Source organism: Callospermophilus lateralis, unplaced genomic scaffold (assembly GCF_048772815.1).
Source record: "Callospermophilus lateralis isolate mCalLat2 unplaced genomic scaffold, mCalLat2.hap1 Scaffold_2226, whole genome shotgun sequence".
Classification (NCBI taxonomy): Eukaryota; Metazoa; Chordata; class Mammalia; order Rodentia; family Sciuridae; genus Callospermophilus; species Callospermophilus lateralis.
The window spans coordinates 201,352-222,971 of record NW_027513150.1 but is presented as its reverse complement, the minus strand read 5'-3'; the positions used below and the strand labels follow the sequence as shown (position 1 = coordinate 222,971).

Genomic DNA, 21,620 nt, shown 5'->3' with positions numbered 1-21,620 from the left:
CTATCAGGAAAACTAACAAGAAAAATTGTCATACTCCAAGATACATTTCTCATCAATGAAGAAATATGGAAAATATCTTTGTAGGAGCCATGCTCTTTGTTTCTTGAGTTTAGTGTATTGGAAAATTGGTGACATAGATGGGCTCTCTTTCTGTGGTTGGGTAAAACTAAAATTGTAATTGAGACTTTCTTGAAAATTGCCCTTGTTAATAATAACTTCATCTCTTGTACTTTGTTACATAACAGACTTGTTAACTCTGCAACCAGACTGATTTGGTCTGTTTATTCTATAGGTTGGTCCTTTCCTTGACGTAGCAGAGTAATTCATCAGGACATTCCTCAAGGAGGATAGAGGTTAAGCAGCCACTTTGACAGAAAATCTTATTGAGATGTTTTACGTTTTTATATTTTGTCACCATTCTACTTGCTTAATCTTTCCAGGTCATCTCAAGTAATGCTAGGTACCTGGTACTACTTGCTGAAGTGTAACAGGGTCATGTAGTTGAAATGGGAAGTTTGCCTTTTGATCTCAGTGACTATATCAGAATGCAGAGAATTCTCCTTCAAGGAAAACTTCCAAGTGCCTTTGGAATTTAAATTTCAAGTGGCCTCAAAGTGAATGAAGCTTCTTTGTTTCTTTCTTCTTAATATGTTGGGCATGAGGTTTTAAAGGTATGAAGACAATTTAAAACTTGTTTACTTTGTCTTAGGAGAGAAAGAAAGGTTGATATCAAAAGCTTTGTTAAAAGAATTTTTCACTGCCTGTGTTAGCTGTCTCTTCTATTATCAGAAAAAGGCAGGTCCCAGACATCACCAGTAAGGTCACAGAAAGTCTCTCAGAAAGATGTGAAAAGGAAATCCTCCAATTAGAAAAGGAATATAAAGTCTTAGAATTCAAGGTGAGAAATCTAAGTTAAAAAAAATTACAATTAGAAATTTAAGTAATCCCTCCCCTTTAAAGATCCAGTTGGTTAAATACACTCAATTGCTGTGGCCCATTATAGTGCGAAAGTAGCCATGTGCAAATGAATAAGCACTTAATAAATAAAATTTAATAAAATAGGCATATAAACAAAACTATGAACACTGAAATTCAAATTTATATAATTTTTATATTAAAGGTTTCATTTGATTTTTGTTTTTTGTGGACCATTTAAAATGTGAAAACCTTCCTTGTGAGCCCTACAAAAACAAGTGGGAGGCAATATATGGCCCATGGATCATTTTTTTCCAACTTGTGTGGAAAAGGAATGAAACTTTTGAACTTTGGTTTGCATTTTTTCAGGATATAATGATATTTCAATGCCTTGAGAAATTGATTCTTCTTTTGTGCTGTAAACATTTTAATTTGTTGTGTCATGCAAATGATATTAAACATTTTACAAGCTTGAGCTTTTCACAACTGTTTCCAAGAGGAGAACTTACATGTAAGAGAGTATAATTCTGTCAACTGATCTAAGTTAGTGATAATTCTGTTTTACTATACTCCTTGTATTAGGATACTTTGGGAACTCTTTAGTAATCATGTCAACTAAATTTGAGGCATCATAAGTTACAGCTTATTTATGATTGTGGTTTATTCTGACTTCTTACATGTTGTGTTTTTACAAATTTGAACTCTTAAGAGATCCCAGTACTTTGGGAAATAGTTTGAACTCTGTTTTCTGAATTGACCTACAGGAGCACATCTATTAATAGACTGGGTCCTATGTTTGACTTTATAGATTTTTCTGAGGCTTAATGAGATCTGACCACAGGGTGGCATGTTTCTCTTACAAACTTCATTGTTAAAATGGGAAGGAAAGGGGTTTTAATTAATGAAAAGTCTTTCCTCTAATTTTGGTGTTTAAATGACCGGGTTTTCTCTAAATTGTTTTTTCCCCCTGTAGTTCATTATGTAGATTTGCATAATATTAAATTACAGTGCCTTAAACCTTGATGCTTTAAAATCTCCTTACCTTGTGGTTACAACACAAATTATGTAATGTTTATAATTGAGAGAATAGTGATTAGAACTGTTTTTTATAGAATATATTGGATTTAGCCATTGACCCCAGGTTTAAAAATCAGTCTATAAAAACTGCTAAAAGAATATAACGAAAGTATCTTGCCTTTTAGTTGTGAAGGCATGGGCATAAGTTATTGGCATAAGATTTTTATCTGATTACAGAGTCTTCATGGAGGGATGAATGAAAAAGAGCTTGGATGCCAGATGGTCAGGAGACACAAAATAGTTAGAAAAGTGACCTTTTATTCTGTTAGATTAATCTAAGGTGAGAGCTGAATCTCTTCCAAAAGTTTTCATACATGAGCTATAAGGAGAGAAGGATCATCTCTGTGTAGTTTTTAAGGGAAGTGAGTTTAGTGGAGCTAATTAAAGTCTTTGTAGGTGGGACTTCAGTGCAGATTTACCTGGAGTCTAGGCACATGCTCTTTGTATGCTGGTATTTCCAGTTGGGTTCATTATTCGTTGGAGAATGTGTGGACCTGGTGATGATTCTTGAGGTGTAGAGTTTAGAGAATTATTGCTGAAACTAGAAAATGGGCCAAAAGTATTCTGTGAGGGTATAACTATTTAATATACCACTCCATCTTCTTTGTCTAATTTTTTTAAATCTCATTTCGAACCTACATACCAAGTAAATACACTGCTAATAATTTACATGTTTATCTAATCACCTCCACCAAAATGTAAGCTCAAAGAAGTTAGAGATCTTATTTTCAGGCTCATTTTGTATTCCAATGCCTAAATATTGCCTGGCAGGTAAGTGCTTAGTATGTGTTTGTTGTTATAACCTACCAGAATTGGGGTATAGTTTCACAGTTGAGATGATATATGTAATTTTCCTTAACTACAATATTTTATGAAGATAGGCTTCCAAGAGGAGCTTTGCTAACGCAAATTTGCTATATCTTTTCCTTTCCTAGGGTGATTGTGTTGTTACAGTACTGCTTGCTGAAGAGGACAAAGTTGAAGATGATGTAGTTTTTTACCTGGTATTTTCGGGTTCTACCCTCCATCACTGTACAAGTACCCAGAAGGTCAGTTCTGATACTTTGGAGACCATTGCTCCTGGTAAGTATTTGGAATCTTTTTTAGCCTTTACTAGTTCTTGAATATTTTTGTTCTATGTTCTTTACTATAGAGTAATATTAAGAGTGAACCAGAGTGATTCAGATTTTTAAATACATAGGTGCTCTATTTTGTTAATTTGTTTGTTCCAAAGAAGTGTGAACCTAATTAGAAATAAATGAAATAAAAGTGTTACTTTTGAAAAATAAAAATCAGGATCAGCAAAAATATTAATTTATTGTAATGTTGAAATTTTGGAAATACTAAAACGTGGTAGAAGATATGAATTCTCATGGGCATACAGATTTTATTCTGAATTTCATGGTGGTAAAACTAAAAAATAAAACACAAGCAGTTATGCATTTCTCATATCTAGGATGAAAAAACCTGCAAAACTTTTTATGAAGCCAAATTTGCCCCAAATTCATAAGTTATGGTTCATTGTGGAATGAAAGCTTAATCACTATTGTATTTTTAAATTTAATAGAATTAAAAGATGTTTACTTAATAAAAATTTTTATGAAGTTATGAGGACAATGCTACTTCTAACAGAAAGGGGTGATCCGGTAATGCTTATCTCTTGGCCTATTCTAGCCTTTGAAGATATATTGATTTGTATTTGGAGATGAGCTTCTATCCTCAGTTGACCTTGCTTTAAAGTTAACAATAAACCAGTTTTCATCAGAATTCAGAAGAGTGTATAGTTAGAGGGAACCTCTAAAAATACCAACAGCTTAACTATTACCATCTAGAGAATGATTAGACTGTCAATCTTTTTTATGAGTTCCACTTTGTTGGTGTAGGTGTTGTAAGGTTAATTTGTTTGTGAAGCACTTTGAATATCTGTTTTTTGCCAGTATTGGATCAGGTTACCCATTTTCATTCCAGTGACATTTCATATAAATTATCTTTATGTCTGATACCTACCAAATTCTGAAAATTATGCCACAATTAAGAACTAAGATTATGACTACTGAAAGTTTTATTTACCTTCTTGCATTGCAAAAGTTATTTTGAAAAATATGGGATATAAGATTTGAGACAGGAAGATTTCTCCCAAACTGTTAGGGATAAGAAATAAAAAAATAGTGGTCAGCATAGATACTGATTCCCCGCCCCCCAGGAGTATTAGGTATTTTTTATAATTTAGACTGCCAGTCATCTTGTTTGCTGCGATGTGCATTATATTGGAAAAGGTATATCTGGAACTTGAGGTCTGCTGTCTAGCAGGTACCATTCATTATCATTGCTAAAAATGTATTATATGTTGGTGATAGGGAGAAACTGGGTAGAATCAGTCTGTGACTGGGCTCTTAGAAAGGAATGGAGGTAATTTTTATTAACTAATTATTTCTGAATTAGAAAAACTTTAAAGTTAAAGGTGTGTGTCTTTGTATGTATATATGTATACGTATGTACCTAGAAAGGAGCATCTTAATTAGATAGTAGAATAATATGAGTAGTTAGGGAAGGGCAAGTAGGACAGGGATACAATCCTGGGTTTTAGCCATGATAATAATAAACTTCAGCAGAGTCCAGTACTTTGATGGAGAGGGATGTGCTTGGAATCTTCCTTAGAAGGATCCTTAAATTAGGAAGGTAGCAGGCGATTACTTTTCTTGGAAACATAAACCAACTGAACTTACAATGACAGCTGGGGTTCTAAATTTATTCTAGATCCTTGTAACATTTTTTCCAGGATAACTTTCTGAACTTTAGTTTCCATTTCTTCCCTTGACTTTGGTTCTGATACCTCTTTATATGTCTCAGTACCCCCCTTTCCAAACCACACTCCTTTTGAGTGTCCATTTGTACCTGCTGACTGTGGGTGCCCTGCACTGCCATCCCAAGCCAATCAAAATTACTATTGTGTACTCTCCTCTGCAGAATAGAGTTTTTGTCTGAATCAACAGAAATTATTCCTGACCCATTCACTTCTTCAGGCCTGTAGTAATGCCATCTCTTTCATTTTCTACTTATCAGCATTCTTCTTATCCCCTTCCCACATTCTCTATCATGCTTGCCAGCCATGCCCCCCATTCCCCTGAATATTCTGCTACCTACCCACATTCAGTCAGGTAGCTTAATCACAACAGATGTGAAGAAAAGATTAGAGTCCTTGAAGACTCTACTTGTGGAAGGCCAGGGAACATCTAAGTAACTCTTTAGCATGTGAGCCTCTGCTGATTAATATTTGATATTTGATTTGTAAGGATATCAGCGAGACCCCTAGTTGGTGCACTAGAAGCCAACTATTTAAGCAAAGGAGATTGCCAACTGGATCTTTCTGCTCTAGTCATCATGTATATGTTTTCTGTTTTCTTTTTTGTTTTTTAGTTCTCTGGTATGTTTTACTGAAGTGTTTACTGTTAGTGTTTTGAAATGTTTTACTTTCTAAAACCCAGTGATTGATTGACCTTCAAAAGACAGCTACTTCTTGATGTTCATCTGTAAACTTTTATCAAATATTGTCTGAAAATAGGTTGAAATACTAGACATTCTAAGTTTTCTTCTAAAACAAAACTTCGAATCCAGATATTACAATTGTATCCCCAATGTATGTTTTCTAACTTTTTTATGTTTTCTAATAAGAACTTTCCATTTGAATAGAGACTGTAGAGAAGTGGTAAAGGTTTTTTTTTTTGTAATTCTTAATTTTTTTTTTATAGTTGTAGATGGACAGAATGTCTTCATTTTGTTTATTTTTATGTGGTGCTAATGATCAAGCCCAGTGCCTCAAACATGCTAGGCAGACACTCTGCCACTGAGCTACAGCCCCAACCCCAGTAAAAGCATTTTTAAAGTAACCCTTTCTTGCTTGCCTACCATAGATGGCTCTAGATGTGATTCAGTCCCTGCCCCCCGCTAAAAAAGTATGGTAAAAGTAGTAACATATTTAGGGACAGGTGAGTAGAGACATGAACTTCCTACTTTTTTTGCATTTGAATTGTTTGAATTGAAGCATACTACTTATATAATATATAGTGATTTTTAATAAATTTTGAACACTGAAAAGAATACTCTTTTTTTGAAAATAAATGCTTCATTGCATTAATTAACACTAGTCACAGACCGAATTTTATAATAAAATATTATATCCAAAATACTTGTGAGATGGCTGGTTCAAGAATATAATTTGCTATGAAATACAGCTTAAAATGGAAAAACATTTCTAATAATAAAAGACGTTAATTTTGTAATTAAAGAAAACATAAAACACCCGTTATTGTCTCTGAATAGTAAACGGATCCAACCTTAAATCACACTTTATTTAATTAATGATTTTCCTCTCGAGATGAAGCTAAGGTAGTTTTTTTTAAGCCAGTATAGGATTGGTAAATAGTGTAAAGAAATCTGAGTATCCTTAGAAGGTAATTCTTAGGGGGAATTAGAGTACTATTTTATTATATTCACTTTTATCCATGAAACTGAATTTAGACAAAGCATTGATTTCAAATGCAAAATGGAGCAGGATTTTTAGTTGATTCTCCACACTGTTTTGTCAAACATGCTGGTATAGACTGTTTTATAAAATGAAATCTTTTTTCACCTTGTCAATTACTTTTAGAATTCACAGCAAGCATTCTTGTTTGACAGAAAAACTTCAAACCTTCGTTGACCCCAAAATTAGACTCAGCACTTCCATATTTTTCTTTCTCTTTCAAAAGGGAAGGTACTATACAAAGAAATTTGTCATGAAAAGGAAAAACAAAACATTTATCACAATCAGAAGTCTTCTGGATTTAATGAAAAATTGCAGCCTAGATCTCAACAACTGGACCTATAGTTAGTTATAGCATGATGTGTCTTTTATTTCATGTGAACCAAGATTCTTTTTCTAGCAGCGGATGTGCAGAGATAACCAAATTAGATAACATATTTAAAAATAAGTTGTAAGTTTTTAATTGGCCCAATCAGAGAATTCTGATTTCTTCTCCACTATCAAAGCAATCATTTATTTTTTACTGGACATTTTATAAGAGTCTCCCTATTCTGAACTACTACTGTAAGGCTACTAGACAGCTCTGAGTTTATATTTTAAAATACTTAAATTGTTATCTTTAAGTTTGTCAATACATGTAGTGCTTGTACTGCAAAAACAACAACAAACAAACCTGAGAACTACTCAGGAAAGATATGTTTTCTACTGTCCTAGTTATAATGTTATGAAGAAGTTATACATTTTATCACTTTGGAACTGTGAACATGGAACTGGAATATTGGGGCATGCATTACAACAGGATTGATATCCCCCAGGGAGTATAAATTGAATCTTGGGGCTACAAAAATATAATCTTACTCTTTACATATAAAATAAAGATATGTGTATATACAAATATGTGTATATCAATGGTATTAAAATTTCATGAGGTGTGAAGTAGAGAAAAATGTCTAAAAAGGCTACTTGGAGGGATAATAATGAAAAAAAAATGGTTGAGAAGTCTGCCTTAGAGGTATGTAGGATGGAATATAGAAGATCACATTTTTACCATTAATTAGCTCCTTCCTTTTCCAAAATGCACATGATGCAATTCCTTCCCATGCTTGCTTCCCCCAGCCCCCCACTCCCTGCTCAAATACTCCTGTGCATACAGAGATGTTTTGAAAATATACCAAATTTGTACATCTGCAAATAGAACACCAAAAACTAGCAGTGGGTACATACTTTTTCATGCAATCCCAGTTTCTGAAAGAGTGTGGCTCTGAAGAATAAACATTTTCTTTAACTCTGTTATATCTACTTGAAAGATAGAAAAGACTAGATTTTTAAATACTTTGATGCCAAACTGAGTAGTAAAGACATTATTTTATATTTTCCACCTCTGACTACTAATTTCTTAGAAGATGACATCTGTGTGAGACTGGGCTTGTCTGGCCGAGCAAACACTTTCAGGGTTCTTCTTTGGATAACTGGTAAAACAAAGTCCCAATTGTTTCATTCTGAAAAGAGACGGCCCGGATGGGATATGTTCCACTTTTAGCTTAATAGGAAATGAAGTAATTCTTGGGCCGTGCTTTAGTTTTGTGTATCTGTAGCAGTGTTTTGTTTCCATGGATGCAGATGCTCCTTATAGTGATAAGAAGCCTGCAGGAAAGCTCTCTCCTGAACACACACCTCTGACTTAGGAATTTAGAAAAGAAGTGGATTAAATTTTTCTAAGAGGACCTTTGCTTTACATTGCTGCTCCTCACCTACGTGCTTCTTGTATTTTTGTTTATTTTTCTCCTTTCCTTTATTTTTTCAGTTTTACTGTTGTGCCAAAGGCATCAATTGGCTCCAAAGCTTTGTTGGGCCACGGTGATTGAGAAGCTCTTCTTAAAGTTTTAGGGATCCGTTTTTCTTGAGTTACCCGAACAGGAACATTTTAATAGCTAATAGTAACACCAGTTTTAGATGCCTGCTTTATATCCAGTGCTTTGTGCATGGCTGCTTTTCATATTTGTAACAATCCTTGGGTTGGTGGTATTCTCATTTTAGGTATAAAGGAACAGGCTTCAGGGTTGAACAGCTTTCTCATGATAACCAAACCAGTTTGGGGTTCAAACCTAATATTGTTTGACTCTTCAGTCAATAATCAGTATTCTTCAGGATCCCTTTCAGTTCACTCATCTGGGAACAGGTCTCTTCTACCTCAGAAATCTGTGAACAGGCTTGATAGTAGGATAAATTTAGAAAGGATTTTAAAAGATGAAAATATTAGGTGGTCTGGGGATTGAATGTGTGTGTGTGCTTAGTAGTACATGTATGCTCATCTCTTACTGCTGTTTTGGCAGAATTTGTTAGCAGGTGGTCCATCAAATTTAAATTATGATCATTAATGTTTGGGTCTTTAACAATTTATCTTTCTTCGTCATCTCTCTTAATTCCTTTAGGGCTACTTCCTTCATGAGTTCAATAAAAATTTCCAAACTTTCTTTAAAAAAAAAGTACTGTGTTTTTTTTTCCTTATTAACAGGAAATCGAGTGGAAGGAAAAACACCATGGAACTAGCAAAAATCTTGCTACTCTTCTTTAGTGTTTTTATAAAAGAAGTTAAATTGTATTTATTATATCAAATTAGATATGAGTTTTCCTTTGGATGTCTTTATAGTGTAGCTGTAGAGATTGTTAATACCCTGTATTCATCATGTAAAAAGGCAGCCATAAGACTAATAGTCACCAATAAATAGTCATGCCTCTAGAGCTAATTTACAGTAGTAAAAAGTTTTATGTATGCTTATGTAGTGACTTTAGTTTTCTTAGGTTTACATTATAAAACTTTTAATGTAAAAAATTCTGATTTCTTTCCCTATATGCTTTATCCAAAAGTTTATACAAATTAAAAACTAATCTTTAGATCCTCTTGAGCCTAATAGAAAATATCAGTATGAGACAGTAGCCCGTCAACCTTGTGTAACATTAGGTTGAGAAAGTTTGTTCTTGATCAGTAGTAATTCTTCCAGTTACTCTTCAATGAAGAGTTATCCATCAAACCCTCAGTTCTCTACTCTTCTGTTAACCCACAGTGGTTTTTTTTTTTTTAAATAAGCCTTTAATAGACCAAACAAACTTCAGATTTATGGCATGTTTAACTTACAGTGATTTAAGTTCTCCTTCAGATTGTTAAGTTCATCTGACAGGAAAATATTAGGCTAACAATTGGATGACATCTGTTTCATGGTCTTTTAGTGGCCTAAAAGACCATGAAACAACTCAGCTTAATTGAGTTTACAGAGAAATTGTCTCTTTCTCATTTGGTGTAGCTGATTTATTTATTTATTTATTTATTTATTTATTTATTTATTTATTTATTTATTTTTGAGCCATTCCATTGAACTTTTAAGGATCTAACTTATAGGTAGGTACTTTTTATTAGAGGTCATTTTACCCGAAGTAGAGTAGCTTGACAAATTCATAAATATATAAAATACATAAATAAATACATAAAACATTCAGCACAGTATATGCCAGTCTTATTTTAAGCAACTATTAGGTACCCTGTTTTGGGAGATGGGAGAACTAGGCGCAGGGGTGCTTTACCACTGTGGTACATTCGCAGCCCTTTCTTATGTTTTATTTAGAGACAGGGTCTCCTATGTTGCATAGGACTCTGCTAAATTGCTGAGGCTGGCTATGAACTCTCACTCTTCTTCTGCCTCAGCCTCCAGATCTGCTGGAATTACAGGCATGTGCCACTGCACCTGGTTTAGGCAGTCATTCTAAAGTATGGAAATTGCAGTAGTGTTCTTTGCAATAGCCTTCATTGTTACCCTGAAGGGCATGCTTTTATACTTTTTAAAAAGGCATTTCACTCCACCACACTTAAAATTTCACTTGTTCTCAAGTTGAGTTATTAATGACAGGTATGATTTATGAGGTAAAATAGTTTCTGGAGAGACAATTGAATTACTTGTGTCTCTGTCTTGAATTTTTAATTTCTTTCATTTCAAAACATGACATTGATGTCAAATATAACCTTTCTTTTCCCCCATAATCTCTTAAGATACTTTACCAGTGTGTACTGTTTGCTTAGGTGAAATATGAGGAACCTCAAAACACCAGTGTTATAAGAAAAGAAAAAATAAAGAACATTTCAGATAAGGAGGGAAGGATTAATAGCATAATCTTATTGTTGTACCTAATATTTGAGCTACTAGGTATCTACTCAAAATGATGTTTGAGAACTGTTTTCAGTATTTTTAAAGCTTTAAGAAGAAACAGGATTTTCTGATAAATACAGAAAACAAGATGAACAAGGAAGGAAGGCATACTAGGAACTATTTTTAAATGGATGAAAGCAGGAGGAGTAATAGGCAACATCATTTTTTTATTTCTCCATGCCAAATAGTAAAGTCATAGTTCTTTGTATTCTAATTCTTGAAAATCCCTTTGTGTGCATTATGTAATGAAGGCCCAAAGAAATTAAGAGACTTGTATAACATCCTGTAGCTAGGAAATAACAACCCTGAAGTTTGAATACAGAAATCTCCAACTCTGTCATTACACCTTATATCAAACTAACAAAAATGTACAGTGACACCAAGGATCAGAACTTTAGAAATTTTTATACTTCTGTTGAACATCGAAAAGGCTGCTTAACACTTGAAATGTGTGCCAAAATACTGTAATTGGGAATATGAGGTTGTATGGTGTACCATTGTCTGCTTTCATTGCTGGTTTATCTTGTGCCCTGAAATTCCTTCTTCTGCTGTGAAAAACACAATGGACATTTTGGTTTGTATTTCATGCAAGCCTTATGAGTGTGTCTTATAGAAGCAAGGGTAGAATTAGAGGTACTGTTGCCCTTACAAAACAAATTCACTTGCCTTGATCCAAACAACTGACTTTTAATAGTGGAACTATATAGAGACTTCATGCTTTGAGGCCCGTGCCAGAAATGCTTTGTTATATGCCTGTACCCTTGTCAATTTTATTTGTATATATGTTTGTAATGAAATGAATTCAGCACAGTTGTTTGTTTATTGTTGTTTATTTTTAGTGGTGCTGTGAATTGAACCCAGGGCCTTATACATACTAGGCAAGCAATCTACCAATGAGCTACACCCCAGCCCTGTTTCTTCTTTAAATTAAAAATAAATTAATGATTCAAAACAGAATCTTATAATTATATTAATAAGGATAGTATAAGGCATTTCATAGTTTTCTCTGTGGAATTGACTTCAAGAAGTTTGAGGGTGTTTCCTCCACTCATTACAAACGTTAAAGTACCATTAAAGGGGTTGTAGCAACTGGGTATTTCTTCCCACATAATCTGTAATTAGTGTAAGGTATAATCTATTAAAGAGCAATTTTTAATAAATCTTGCTACTATTGGAAACCAGGCTAAAGCCATCTTTCTTAACACATTCTTATTATTTGGTTGTTAGCATAATATTAACTATTTTAATATCCTAAACTTCTCTTAAAGAATATCTTTAGGGAGGAATCCTGTGGTTTCCATTTGCCCAATTTGTAACCTCTTATGAGGAGGAAAGAGAAATTTGTTATATTCCTGTATTATTGGGGAGCTATATAAACCAAAATTTTGCTATAGAGCCTTCCTTAATAACAGTCAGGTTAGAAATATGATGTGATATTTGCCAGGTTAAACCTACACCTGGGAGATTGTGTTTATATATTAACCAGAGTTTACTTGCTTGCAGGGAGAATGCTAGAGAGCCAGACTACTGGAGCAGTTTATCCTATGAAATCCCTTATGGAGACTGTTCTGTGAGGCATCATCGAGAATTGGACATCTATACATTGACCTCTGAGTCTGAATCACATCATGAACCTCCGTTTCCTGGAGACACTTGCTCTGGACATATTTTTAAACTTATGAACATCCAACAGCAACTGATGGTAAGGAAGGTTTTCATTTGCAGGTTTATGTATGCTCCTGTGTGTGTCCCTGCCTATCCCAGTGAAGCTTGCTGTTAAAACATAAAATGCCTCCACCAAAGCCATGAAACCTGTAAAGCAACGTTTTTGGCATTAGATGATATCACTTAAGATACAGAATTAGCATTAGGGTTGTAGCAGTAAGGGACTGAGTGTTTTAAATTGACTTTTGCCAGATTTATAAGCACACATTGTAGATGTAGAAGTAAACAACAACTAGAACTAAATTTTCCTGGCATAAAAGGAAATTTGTCTGTGTTTGGTTTAATTTTATAGAACTAAATGAGGGAAAACAGTTTCTGAGATTGTCGCTAAAGAACAGGAACCCAGTTTGCTCATCAGTGAAGCCTTTTCCCAGCTGTTTTAGTGAGTAATTGCAGTATTGCTATATTTAAATTGATAGTTACATGGTTAAAAAGATCACTAAAAAAATGTTAAATTTTATAATCCATTCAGTCCTTCAAGATAAAGTTGTTACCAGACATAAAAACATTACAGACTCCCTGGTAGCATTTATTATGTGTAGTATAGACGTCATATGGGTACATTTCTCTTGACCACAACATTTGAAAGGCTAAGTTTAATTTTCCATGTTGTTTATTTTAGAGCTGATTGGATTTTGATACAGTTTGTTAATAATTTCATTTAAGGTCATTTAGGTTCAGTTCAATGGCAGAAGCTTCTTTGAGAGCAGACATGATTTCTGAGACCAGCAGGCTAAAAGATTCCATAGTAGGGTTGTATAATGTGCCTGCCTCTGTCTTTTTGAATTGTTTGTTCCAAAGCACTAATTTTATTTTCCTTTGAAGAGACTACTAGAAAATCAGTTTTTTCCCCCTTAGAACTCTTCTTACTAGGTGAATGATTGTCCACTTGAAAATAGCAATTAATAGATGTCAAAGCTACCAGAAAGGTATGGTTGGCAGAAAATATGAGCAGTTAAAATTGTGGAGAATGCATGTATTAGGAGCTTCCAAAATTCTTCAGGTAACATTACTTATTTCTGCAGATCTCTATTTTGTAATGTTTATTAAATGTTGTGACCTGCTTTCATAGTTTTTAGGAGACTGTTGCTTTCAGTCTGAATGGTATCAAGTTAATTTTGAATACTCTTAAATGTAGCCTGCAAGCTTTTAGTGAAAATCCTTTTTTTTTCTTTTGTGGTGTTTTCTAATAGAGATACTTTAATGAGGATGACACATTTTACTCTTTTATATGTAAATTTTTACAGTAGACTCAGGAATTAGGAAGAGTCTCATGATATAGTGTGCAGCATATTTACTGAATGACTAGATGATTGAGAGGACATATGACAGTAGGTATGCATGAGATCATTGTAGTTGTTCAAATAATAACAAATGATAACAAATCACATATTTTAAAGTTATTTTAATGTATCATGCAAATAGTATTCCTATAACAATTGCTGAAGTCAGGATATAAATTTACTAAAGACTCCTGTGTAATTTTTTCCCCTCCATTTTTCCAAAGACTGGTCTGTATACACATGGGAGTTTTACATAATTATAACAGATTAAGGTATATAATTTTTCCCCACATTGTATTATAAATGTTATTTTCTGCTTATACTGTGGTCTTCATAGTTAACATTTATATAATTGTGTAGTATTCATTCCATCAGGGTGATGAACCATGATTATCTTAACCATTCCTTTGTGGGTTCTACTGCTTACATTAAAAAATACTTTAAAGTTGCAAAAAATAGTTTTGAGATTACTTGTAATATCTCAAGTCCTAGTACCCTCTGAGAGTAATTAAGTTAGACATTAGTGCTGTATGTTCTCATATAAGTCAGTATTGACATCAAAATGTCAAAGAATACCTACCATGCCACTTTTTTGTTTTCTTAATTCTCCTGGAATTTGAACCCAGGGCCCCATGCATGCTAGGCAGTCGTTCTTCCCCTGAGCTGTATCCTCAGTCATGTCACTGCTCTTGACATTATGAAACAATATGTAAAAAAGTTAAACTAGATTGGTTGGGCTTCTTTGGGAGATTAAAGGATTCTTTGTAACTCATCAGTGAGTGTTTAGGATACATAGGCATCTGATTGCATCTTGTGGTTAAAAACAGTTTATGAAACTGGTTAGGATTTATTTATACTTGAATATATGAGACAGGATTAAAGTAGACACTTCCCCTTTAATGAATATATTAAAAAGCATCTTTTGAAGGTGCTCACAGTGCTTTTTAAAACTCTTTTATTTGTTCTAATTAGTTATATATAACAGTAGAATGCATTTTGACACATTGTACACAAATGGAGCACAAATTCTCATTCCTCTGGCTATACATGTACTGATACAGAGTCACGTCAGTAGTATAGTCCAGTAGTATAGTCATGCGTGTATATAGGGTAATAATGTTGTCTCTTTCCACCATCTGTCCCACCCTCATACCCCTCCCTTTTCCTCCCTCACTCCCCTCTGCCCAATCCAAAGTTCCCTCATTTTTTTCTTATCCCCTCCCACCAATTGTGGATCAGTATCTGCTTATGAGAGAAAACATTTGCCCTTTGCTTTTTTTTGGGTTTGGCTTATTTCACTTAGCATGATATTCTCCAGCTCCATCTATTTACCTGCAAATGCTATAATTTCATTCTTCTTTAAGGCTGTGTAATATTCCATATCACATATTCTTTATCCATTCATCCCATGAAGGGCATCTATGTTGGTTCCATAGCTTAGCTATTGTGAATTGAGCTGCTACATTGATGTGGCTGTGTCACTGCAGTATGCTAATTTAAAGTTCTTTGATTATATGCCAACGAATGGGATAACTGGGTCAAATGGTGGTTTCATTCCAAGTTTTCTGAGGCATCTCCATACTGCTTTCTATAGTGGTGCACCAATTTGCAGTCCCACCAGCAATATATGAGTGTACCTTTCCCCCCATATCCTCATTAACACTTACTGTTGATTGTATTCTTAATAATTTCCATTCTGACTGGAGTGAGATGAAATCTTAGAGTAGTTTTGGTTTGCATTTCTCTAATTGCTAGAGATGGTGAACATTTTTCCATGTTTGTTGGTAGATTGTATTTCTTCTTGGCTCACAGTGCTTTTTTAAAACAAGATTTTTGAGCCTTAGTTTTAATCTACTTTCTAGCATATTTTTCTATATAGAAAAGAATCAGTGAGTATTTCCTAAGTCATTTTTTACACACCAGTGGAGAGAGGAAAATAATAGCAGAAATGAGAGATAATTAGGGCTGGGGTTGTGGCTCAGCGATAGAGCACTCGCCTGGCACGTGGGAGGCCCTGGGTTCGATCCTCAGCACAACATAAAAAAAATAAAGATATTAAAAAAAGAGAGATAATTAATTTGTATTTGCTTAGATCACCATATCATGTGACCTTGGAAGGGCCAAGAGGGCAGTGAGTTATGTTTAGTAGAGTTGGGCTTATAAGTATCAGTGACATCTTCTCTCGAACAGCTTTTTTAAAAAGTTATCTTTGATTTCCTCCTAGAAAACAAACCTCAAGCAGATGGACAATCTTATGCCCTTAATGATGACAGCACAGGATCCTTCCAGTGTGCCCAGTGTCCCAGAGACAGATGGCCAGTTCCTTCTCAGTCCACCTGTATCCTCCAATAGCCAGCAGCTTTCTCCTCCTCCTAAAGAGACTGTGAGCACTGTATGCTGCCAGGGGAGCCCTGTTGGACCGATTGAGAATTCCTGTGATTTTTCAAGTGTAGTTGAGGGAGAGAAGACAGACCAATCTTACAGTAAAAAAAATAAAGGCGTGGCGAGAAAAGGGGAAGAGGTGGAGCCGGCACCTATTATGGACTCTGGAACTGTGTCCAATCAAGACAGCTACATTCAGAGCATGCCTGACTGTAGAGTAAAGGGCACAGCTGGCCTGCTATCCTGTGGAAACCAAAATGAAGAAACTGGAACAAAGTCTTGTAGAATGGGCACAGACGAGGAGTCTTTGAGCTTTGGAGGCAGTGTGCTGCAGGGTGATGTGGTCACAGAGTTAGGCACAGCCCAGCATTTCTCAGGGGGTGAACTAGCAGACAGTTCAACAACAGAAAGCAGCGCCTCACAAGGTGCAGGGGAAGTGGAACATAGCCTCATGAACATAGCTCCTGCCACCCAGAATAATATGCCTCAAGCAGTAGAAAGTATACAGGAAAGATTTGAGAAGTCGAATATCAACACAACTGGAGCCACTGACGTACCAGTCATAAGTGAGCCTGTGGATAAAATCAGTGTTCCAAACTGTGTCTTTGCCACAAGTGCCCCGAGTAGTGACAGACCTGAGTCTTCATTTGGATTTAGTCTTGGAGAAACCCCCATTGAAAAAACAGCAGAAACTGAAACTTCTGGAAATTGTGAGGAAAGTGCTGATGCTCTAGATCAGAATTCTCTGATAATCCCAACTGCCACAAATAACAAGATTTTAGATGAATTAGAGCCGAGCACTTCCTTAGAAGACAGATGTGAAGCAGTGTTACCTTTGGATTTAATCTTTTCTGAGATAGAAAAAGATGTAATGCCAAACCAGGGATCAGAAATGAATTCATCTCATACTCAAAGCCAAAACAGAAAACTACTGGCTTATTGTGCCACTGGAGATGATAAACTCTGCTCTGACTCGGAAGGTCAACAGAACACAGTGACTTCTAGTGGTGAATTGATTGCAAAACATTGCAGTGACTTGGTTAGACCTGAAAACACCATGAAAGGGCAACCCAAAACACAAGACCCATCCACTGCCGTCTGCCTTGAAGACCAACAAGTAAATACAATCACTTCAGAATGTGTAGATTTGTGTCCTCTCAAAGTTTTGAATAAAAAAGGTCAGGGAAAAGATTCAAAACTAGATACGCTTTTAACAAATGTTCTTGAGGTAGTTTCACCTCTGTATCCAATTGTGCCTAAAACTGAGAAAGAACTGGTTCCAGACCAGGCGGTGCCATCTGACAGCACTTTCTCTCTGGCAGCCAGTCCAGGCAGTGAATCAGTAACCAAAGATGACGCACTTTCTCTTGTCCCCTCCCAGAAAGAAAAGGGAACAGCAACTCCTGAACCACACAGGGCTTCAGCTTGTAGAGATGGCCTGGCTGGAGGAGATTTGAATGATCCTGATGAACAGTTGCCAGTAGACAGGGCAGTAGGCCTGTTCTTGCCGTCTGCTGCTGTGGAGCTTCAGCTAAGCATGGGGAATACCAGCCCTGGAAGACATGATGGGGAGCTTGAAGGTCCTGGCCCCTCATCAGCTCCTGAAGTTCTGACCAACTCTTCTCTACTGAGTGTGGGTAAGGCCACTTTGACTTCTGATTCAGTTTTTATTGAAGAAGGCAAAAATCTGGTGGTTCCAGAAAGCTCTATAGTGCAGAGACAAGATGACAAGGACAAAGCAGTGCCTTGTTCCTCCATTAAGGGAGACAAGCTTTCTTCAGGAACATTTCAGGAAGAGCAGAGAACACTACCTCCCAGACAAGAGACTCCAGAATTCTGTGAAAAACCTACGTTGGTGGCCTGTGCTGAGGACAAAGCACTTCTGCCCAGCAGTTCACTGGGCACACCCTCTGCTTGTCTTAAGACAGAAACTAAACATAACAAGGAAGTGGCCCTACATGTCTCCCTGGTGACTGAAGGTGGGGCTGCACAGAGCCTGGTGCCACCAGGAGCAAATCTGGCTACAGACTCAAGGCAGGAAGCCTTGAGTGCAGAACAGAACAGCTCACCTCTGTTGTCTGGTTTTCTGCCAGATGAATCTGAGGCTCTTGACTGCACTCCACCTTTTGCTCTGGATGTGGGAGTTGATAATACTGAATCCCAGGGAAAAACCAGTGTTCATGAGTTGAGTGGAAATGTGATGGTGGATGTTGCAATGGTTAATGCTCTCCGAGGTACTGCTGGGCCCAGAAGAAAGGACAGATCACCCAACATGCAAAACATCCCAATTTCAGAAGTTTTATTGAGCCAGGAGAAGAATGTGATCCAGAGTTTGCCAGGAGATTTACCAAACAAAGGTATGACTGGACTACAGGGAACTACAAACCTGGGAATGGTACCTCCTGATTGGAAGACAGGGAAGCAGGAGAGACCAGACCATGGCTATTCTATGGGTGACTCCAAAGAGTCACAAATGGATGATGGAGCACTGCAGCTTATTGCTAAGGAGCTCCCCACACAGACAGGGCTCTCAGATCTCGATGACAAGGCTCCTACTGGCATGAGAGAAGTCACACAAATCTTGGCTCCAGGCAGGGAAAGGAGTGATGGCATGGTCTCTGTTGAAGCTGCACATGTCCCTGAGGGAGCAGACTTGCTAGAGGCAACTGCCTGCCTTATAGTGGAAGCTGTCATTGAAGGAGTCAAAGCCTCAGGAGTGCTGATTCCTGAGGGGGAAATCAGTCAGTTATCACCATCTGGTCCTGATCTGGGCCCTAGGACAGAACAGCTGACTGGGAACCCTGCAGGATGTTTTGCTGGAAGGGAGGAGCCAGAGATTGGTCAGCCCGAGCTGGCAACAGGTAAGCAAAGCAAAATACAAAATTAATATTTCAAGAAGCAGATTTCCTTAGAGTCTCTTGGACATGCTGTTTGAAGGTCTTTCTTGCTCATTGAGTAGATTGCCAAGTGAATAGACACCACCATCAAGAGACACATGTCGTCTTGGGGTTGGACAGATTTTGCTTCCTGTATTATAGACTCACAGCTTGATTACTTAAGCCTGTAAGTGCTCTGTCACACTGGAGCAGTTGCAACTTTCCAAACTGGAAGATGGTGCCTAGATCACAAGTACTGTAAAAAGATGAAGGAATTTAGCAGATGTTTTTATTCACACGGCCTAGTTCTTTTCTTTGGAACCATAGAAAACAGTGCTATAAAGGATGTGTTTTATTTACAAGCCTGAAACTCTTCCTCTTTATCATTCTGTCTGTATTCTGAGAAAATTTAGAGTCAGGGTATTTTTATGAACAGCTGTAAATAAGTATCATTTTAAACCCAGCACCCAAAATGGTGGTATGAGGTCAGTGGTTTGACTGAGGAGACTCCCCCCTTTTCCTGCCTGAGGAGCAAAACTCCAGTTCCATTGCTTATTACTTCTGAGCAGAGTCTGAGAATTCAGGACCCTGTACAGCGCAGAGGATAGGATGCAGGATTTCCGCCCAAGCCAGTCGGCTGAGCTTCTGTCACCAGGCAGACCTTGTGTCTGCTTATCTTGGTGAAGCAGCTGCACCGAGCAGATTGCTCATACAGCAGCCTATTCCATCTATGGGTAACCACGTCCAGAGACAGCAAAGAGAAACCACTGTTGCTCAGTGGAAATAAACTATCTGATTAAAACTTCTTATTGGGGGTTGAGACTGAAGCTGAAACTGGAATCTGTCTTGGTCTTGACTTCTGAAGTCTTTAAAGGTCAGTTGGATGCACATTCTTATACTACCATCTGCTACCATCGATAGACAGAAGACCTATCTCCATGCCTGCCCCTATGCTTTTGTAGGTAAGAGATAGCTTGTTTATCCTTATTATTTGATTGTTTTTGTTCTGTTTTTTCCCCTTTTTCAATTTTGACAAGCTTTTATAGTATAGTTCGTGTTAGGAGTATGGGGTGTGGTGTGGTGAGAAACGGAGCAACAAAAACAGTTGCTTAAGAAGAAGTGCAATTTAAACACAATTGTTAATTTCCCTGGTAAAGAACTTTTAGCCATTTTGCACCCTCCACCCTGTCCCAGCTGGGGGATTTAAGTAATCAGAAGTAGAATTTTTGGTGACTAAAGGTTTTTAGATTTATTAATGCTTTAAATTATTAGTGATAGAAATTTGTTGATTGCTGTCTCAGAATTTAAATGAGAAGGTCTCTACTGTTTTAAATAAGGCACAACAAGAAGTCTATTTTGGGGCTCCTGGCAGGTTGGCATTTCAGAAGAATGGGAGTGGCTGTAAGTTGATGCCTGGCTGTGTTCATTTAATTTGGGTGCTGTGTCCTTGGCCACATGGGTGGAATTATTTCTTCTTCTGACTCCATGGTCAGAATTTAACCTGAACAACTTTGTACTATGTAGGGTTTGTGTCTGTAGTGCTCTACGAGAAAAGGTGAAAATGGAGAATTTCAAACTTTAATAGTACATAAGTGTAGTGAATACACTAGGAAGTGTTTTAAGATTGTAAACTCTTTAAGAAGGAAGAAAGCACAAATCAAAATTTAATAAATAAATAAAAGGAAATTAAAAAGGAAAGAAAATAGGAAATTTCAACAGTGTATGTGGTCTTGGGGTTGGTGTATTTTATGTATGTGAATTATTTGTCCTGTTTCCAAAAGGTGAATTATTTGTCCTGTTTCCAAAAGGTGTCTTCATAGGTTTACTGTTCTCATGATCTCAAACTACAGGGAAAAGTATCCAGTGATAAAGAAATCAGTGACTTCTTCAGAAACTAGGGCTGGGAAAAGTCCCTGGTCACAATACCCTAATAAAAATCACCTGAGTCTGATCTCAGAGCCAAAGGGTATTTCCTAGGAAATTTTCATTTCACTTGTAAATTTAACTATGTAGTTTTACCAGAGAGGAAACATAGGTTTAGCTGCCGATTTGGAAAGAGCCAGATAGGATAAAGGGGATGTGATCTCTCACCCATCAAAAGCATTGATTGCAGTGCTTAGGAAGTTGGTGATGCATGACTGAACCATGCCAGTCCCACAGAGTTACCAATACCCCTCACATCTCTGTAATCACTGTTTACCATTGGAACTGGTTGCTATGTGCCAAGATACATATTTTCTGTTTTGGGGTATAGGAAAGTAAGGTTGTGCCAAGAATACCATCCCCAGATGAATAAAAAAAAATCAACACCTATTCCTCCAATTACTCTCACTTAGAAATATTTTGATAAAGGGGTATTTCTAAAGGCATTGCTCAGTGAGATTTTTTTTTAACTTTATAGTTTATAAAACTTAGATTTTGATACTCTGGGCAAAGAAACTTCTTAATCCATTTTTAAGTTGGTAGTAAGATTATATAATTATAAAGGCAAGGACAGAAAAAAGGAGATTTATAAATGTTGATTTATAGGAATCTAACCTTCCCAAATCAAAAGAGAACTTTGGACATGTTGCATGTACTTCTAGAATAAAATCCTAATTAGTATAATTTATTCTTTGGCAAAAGAAACAAGCTTTGTGTT

General features: G+C 36.4%; 2 protein-coding genes across 2 annotated transcripts in view; both read left to right on the top strand.

Moving 5' to 3' along the window:
• Positions 1-789: 789 nt before the first annotated feature.
• LOC143389359 (A-kinase anchor protein 13-like) lies at positions 790-19,766 on the top strand (the record flags this gene model as incomplete). The annotated part of the gene is made up of 6 exons (XM_077108231.1): positions 790-898; positions 2,928-3,075; positions 5,410-5,416; positions 12,217-12,415; positions 15,946-18,964; positions 19,549-19,766. Coding segments are annotated over 6 exons (3,700 nt in total), but the record flags the coding sequence as incomplete, so codon positions are not given.
• Positions 19,641-21,620, top strand: part of LOC143389356 (A-kinase anchor protein 9-like) — a 72,362-nt gene continuing 70,382 nt past the window's right edge. Inside the window, exon 1 of the mRNA XM_077108230.1 lies at positions 19,641-19,941. Within this exon, the coding sequence (XP_076964345.1) occupies positions 19,863-19,941 (79 nt within the window). The 5' untranslated portion in view covers positions 19,641-19,862. The remainder of the gene's footprint in view (positions 19,942-21,620) is intronic.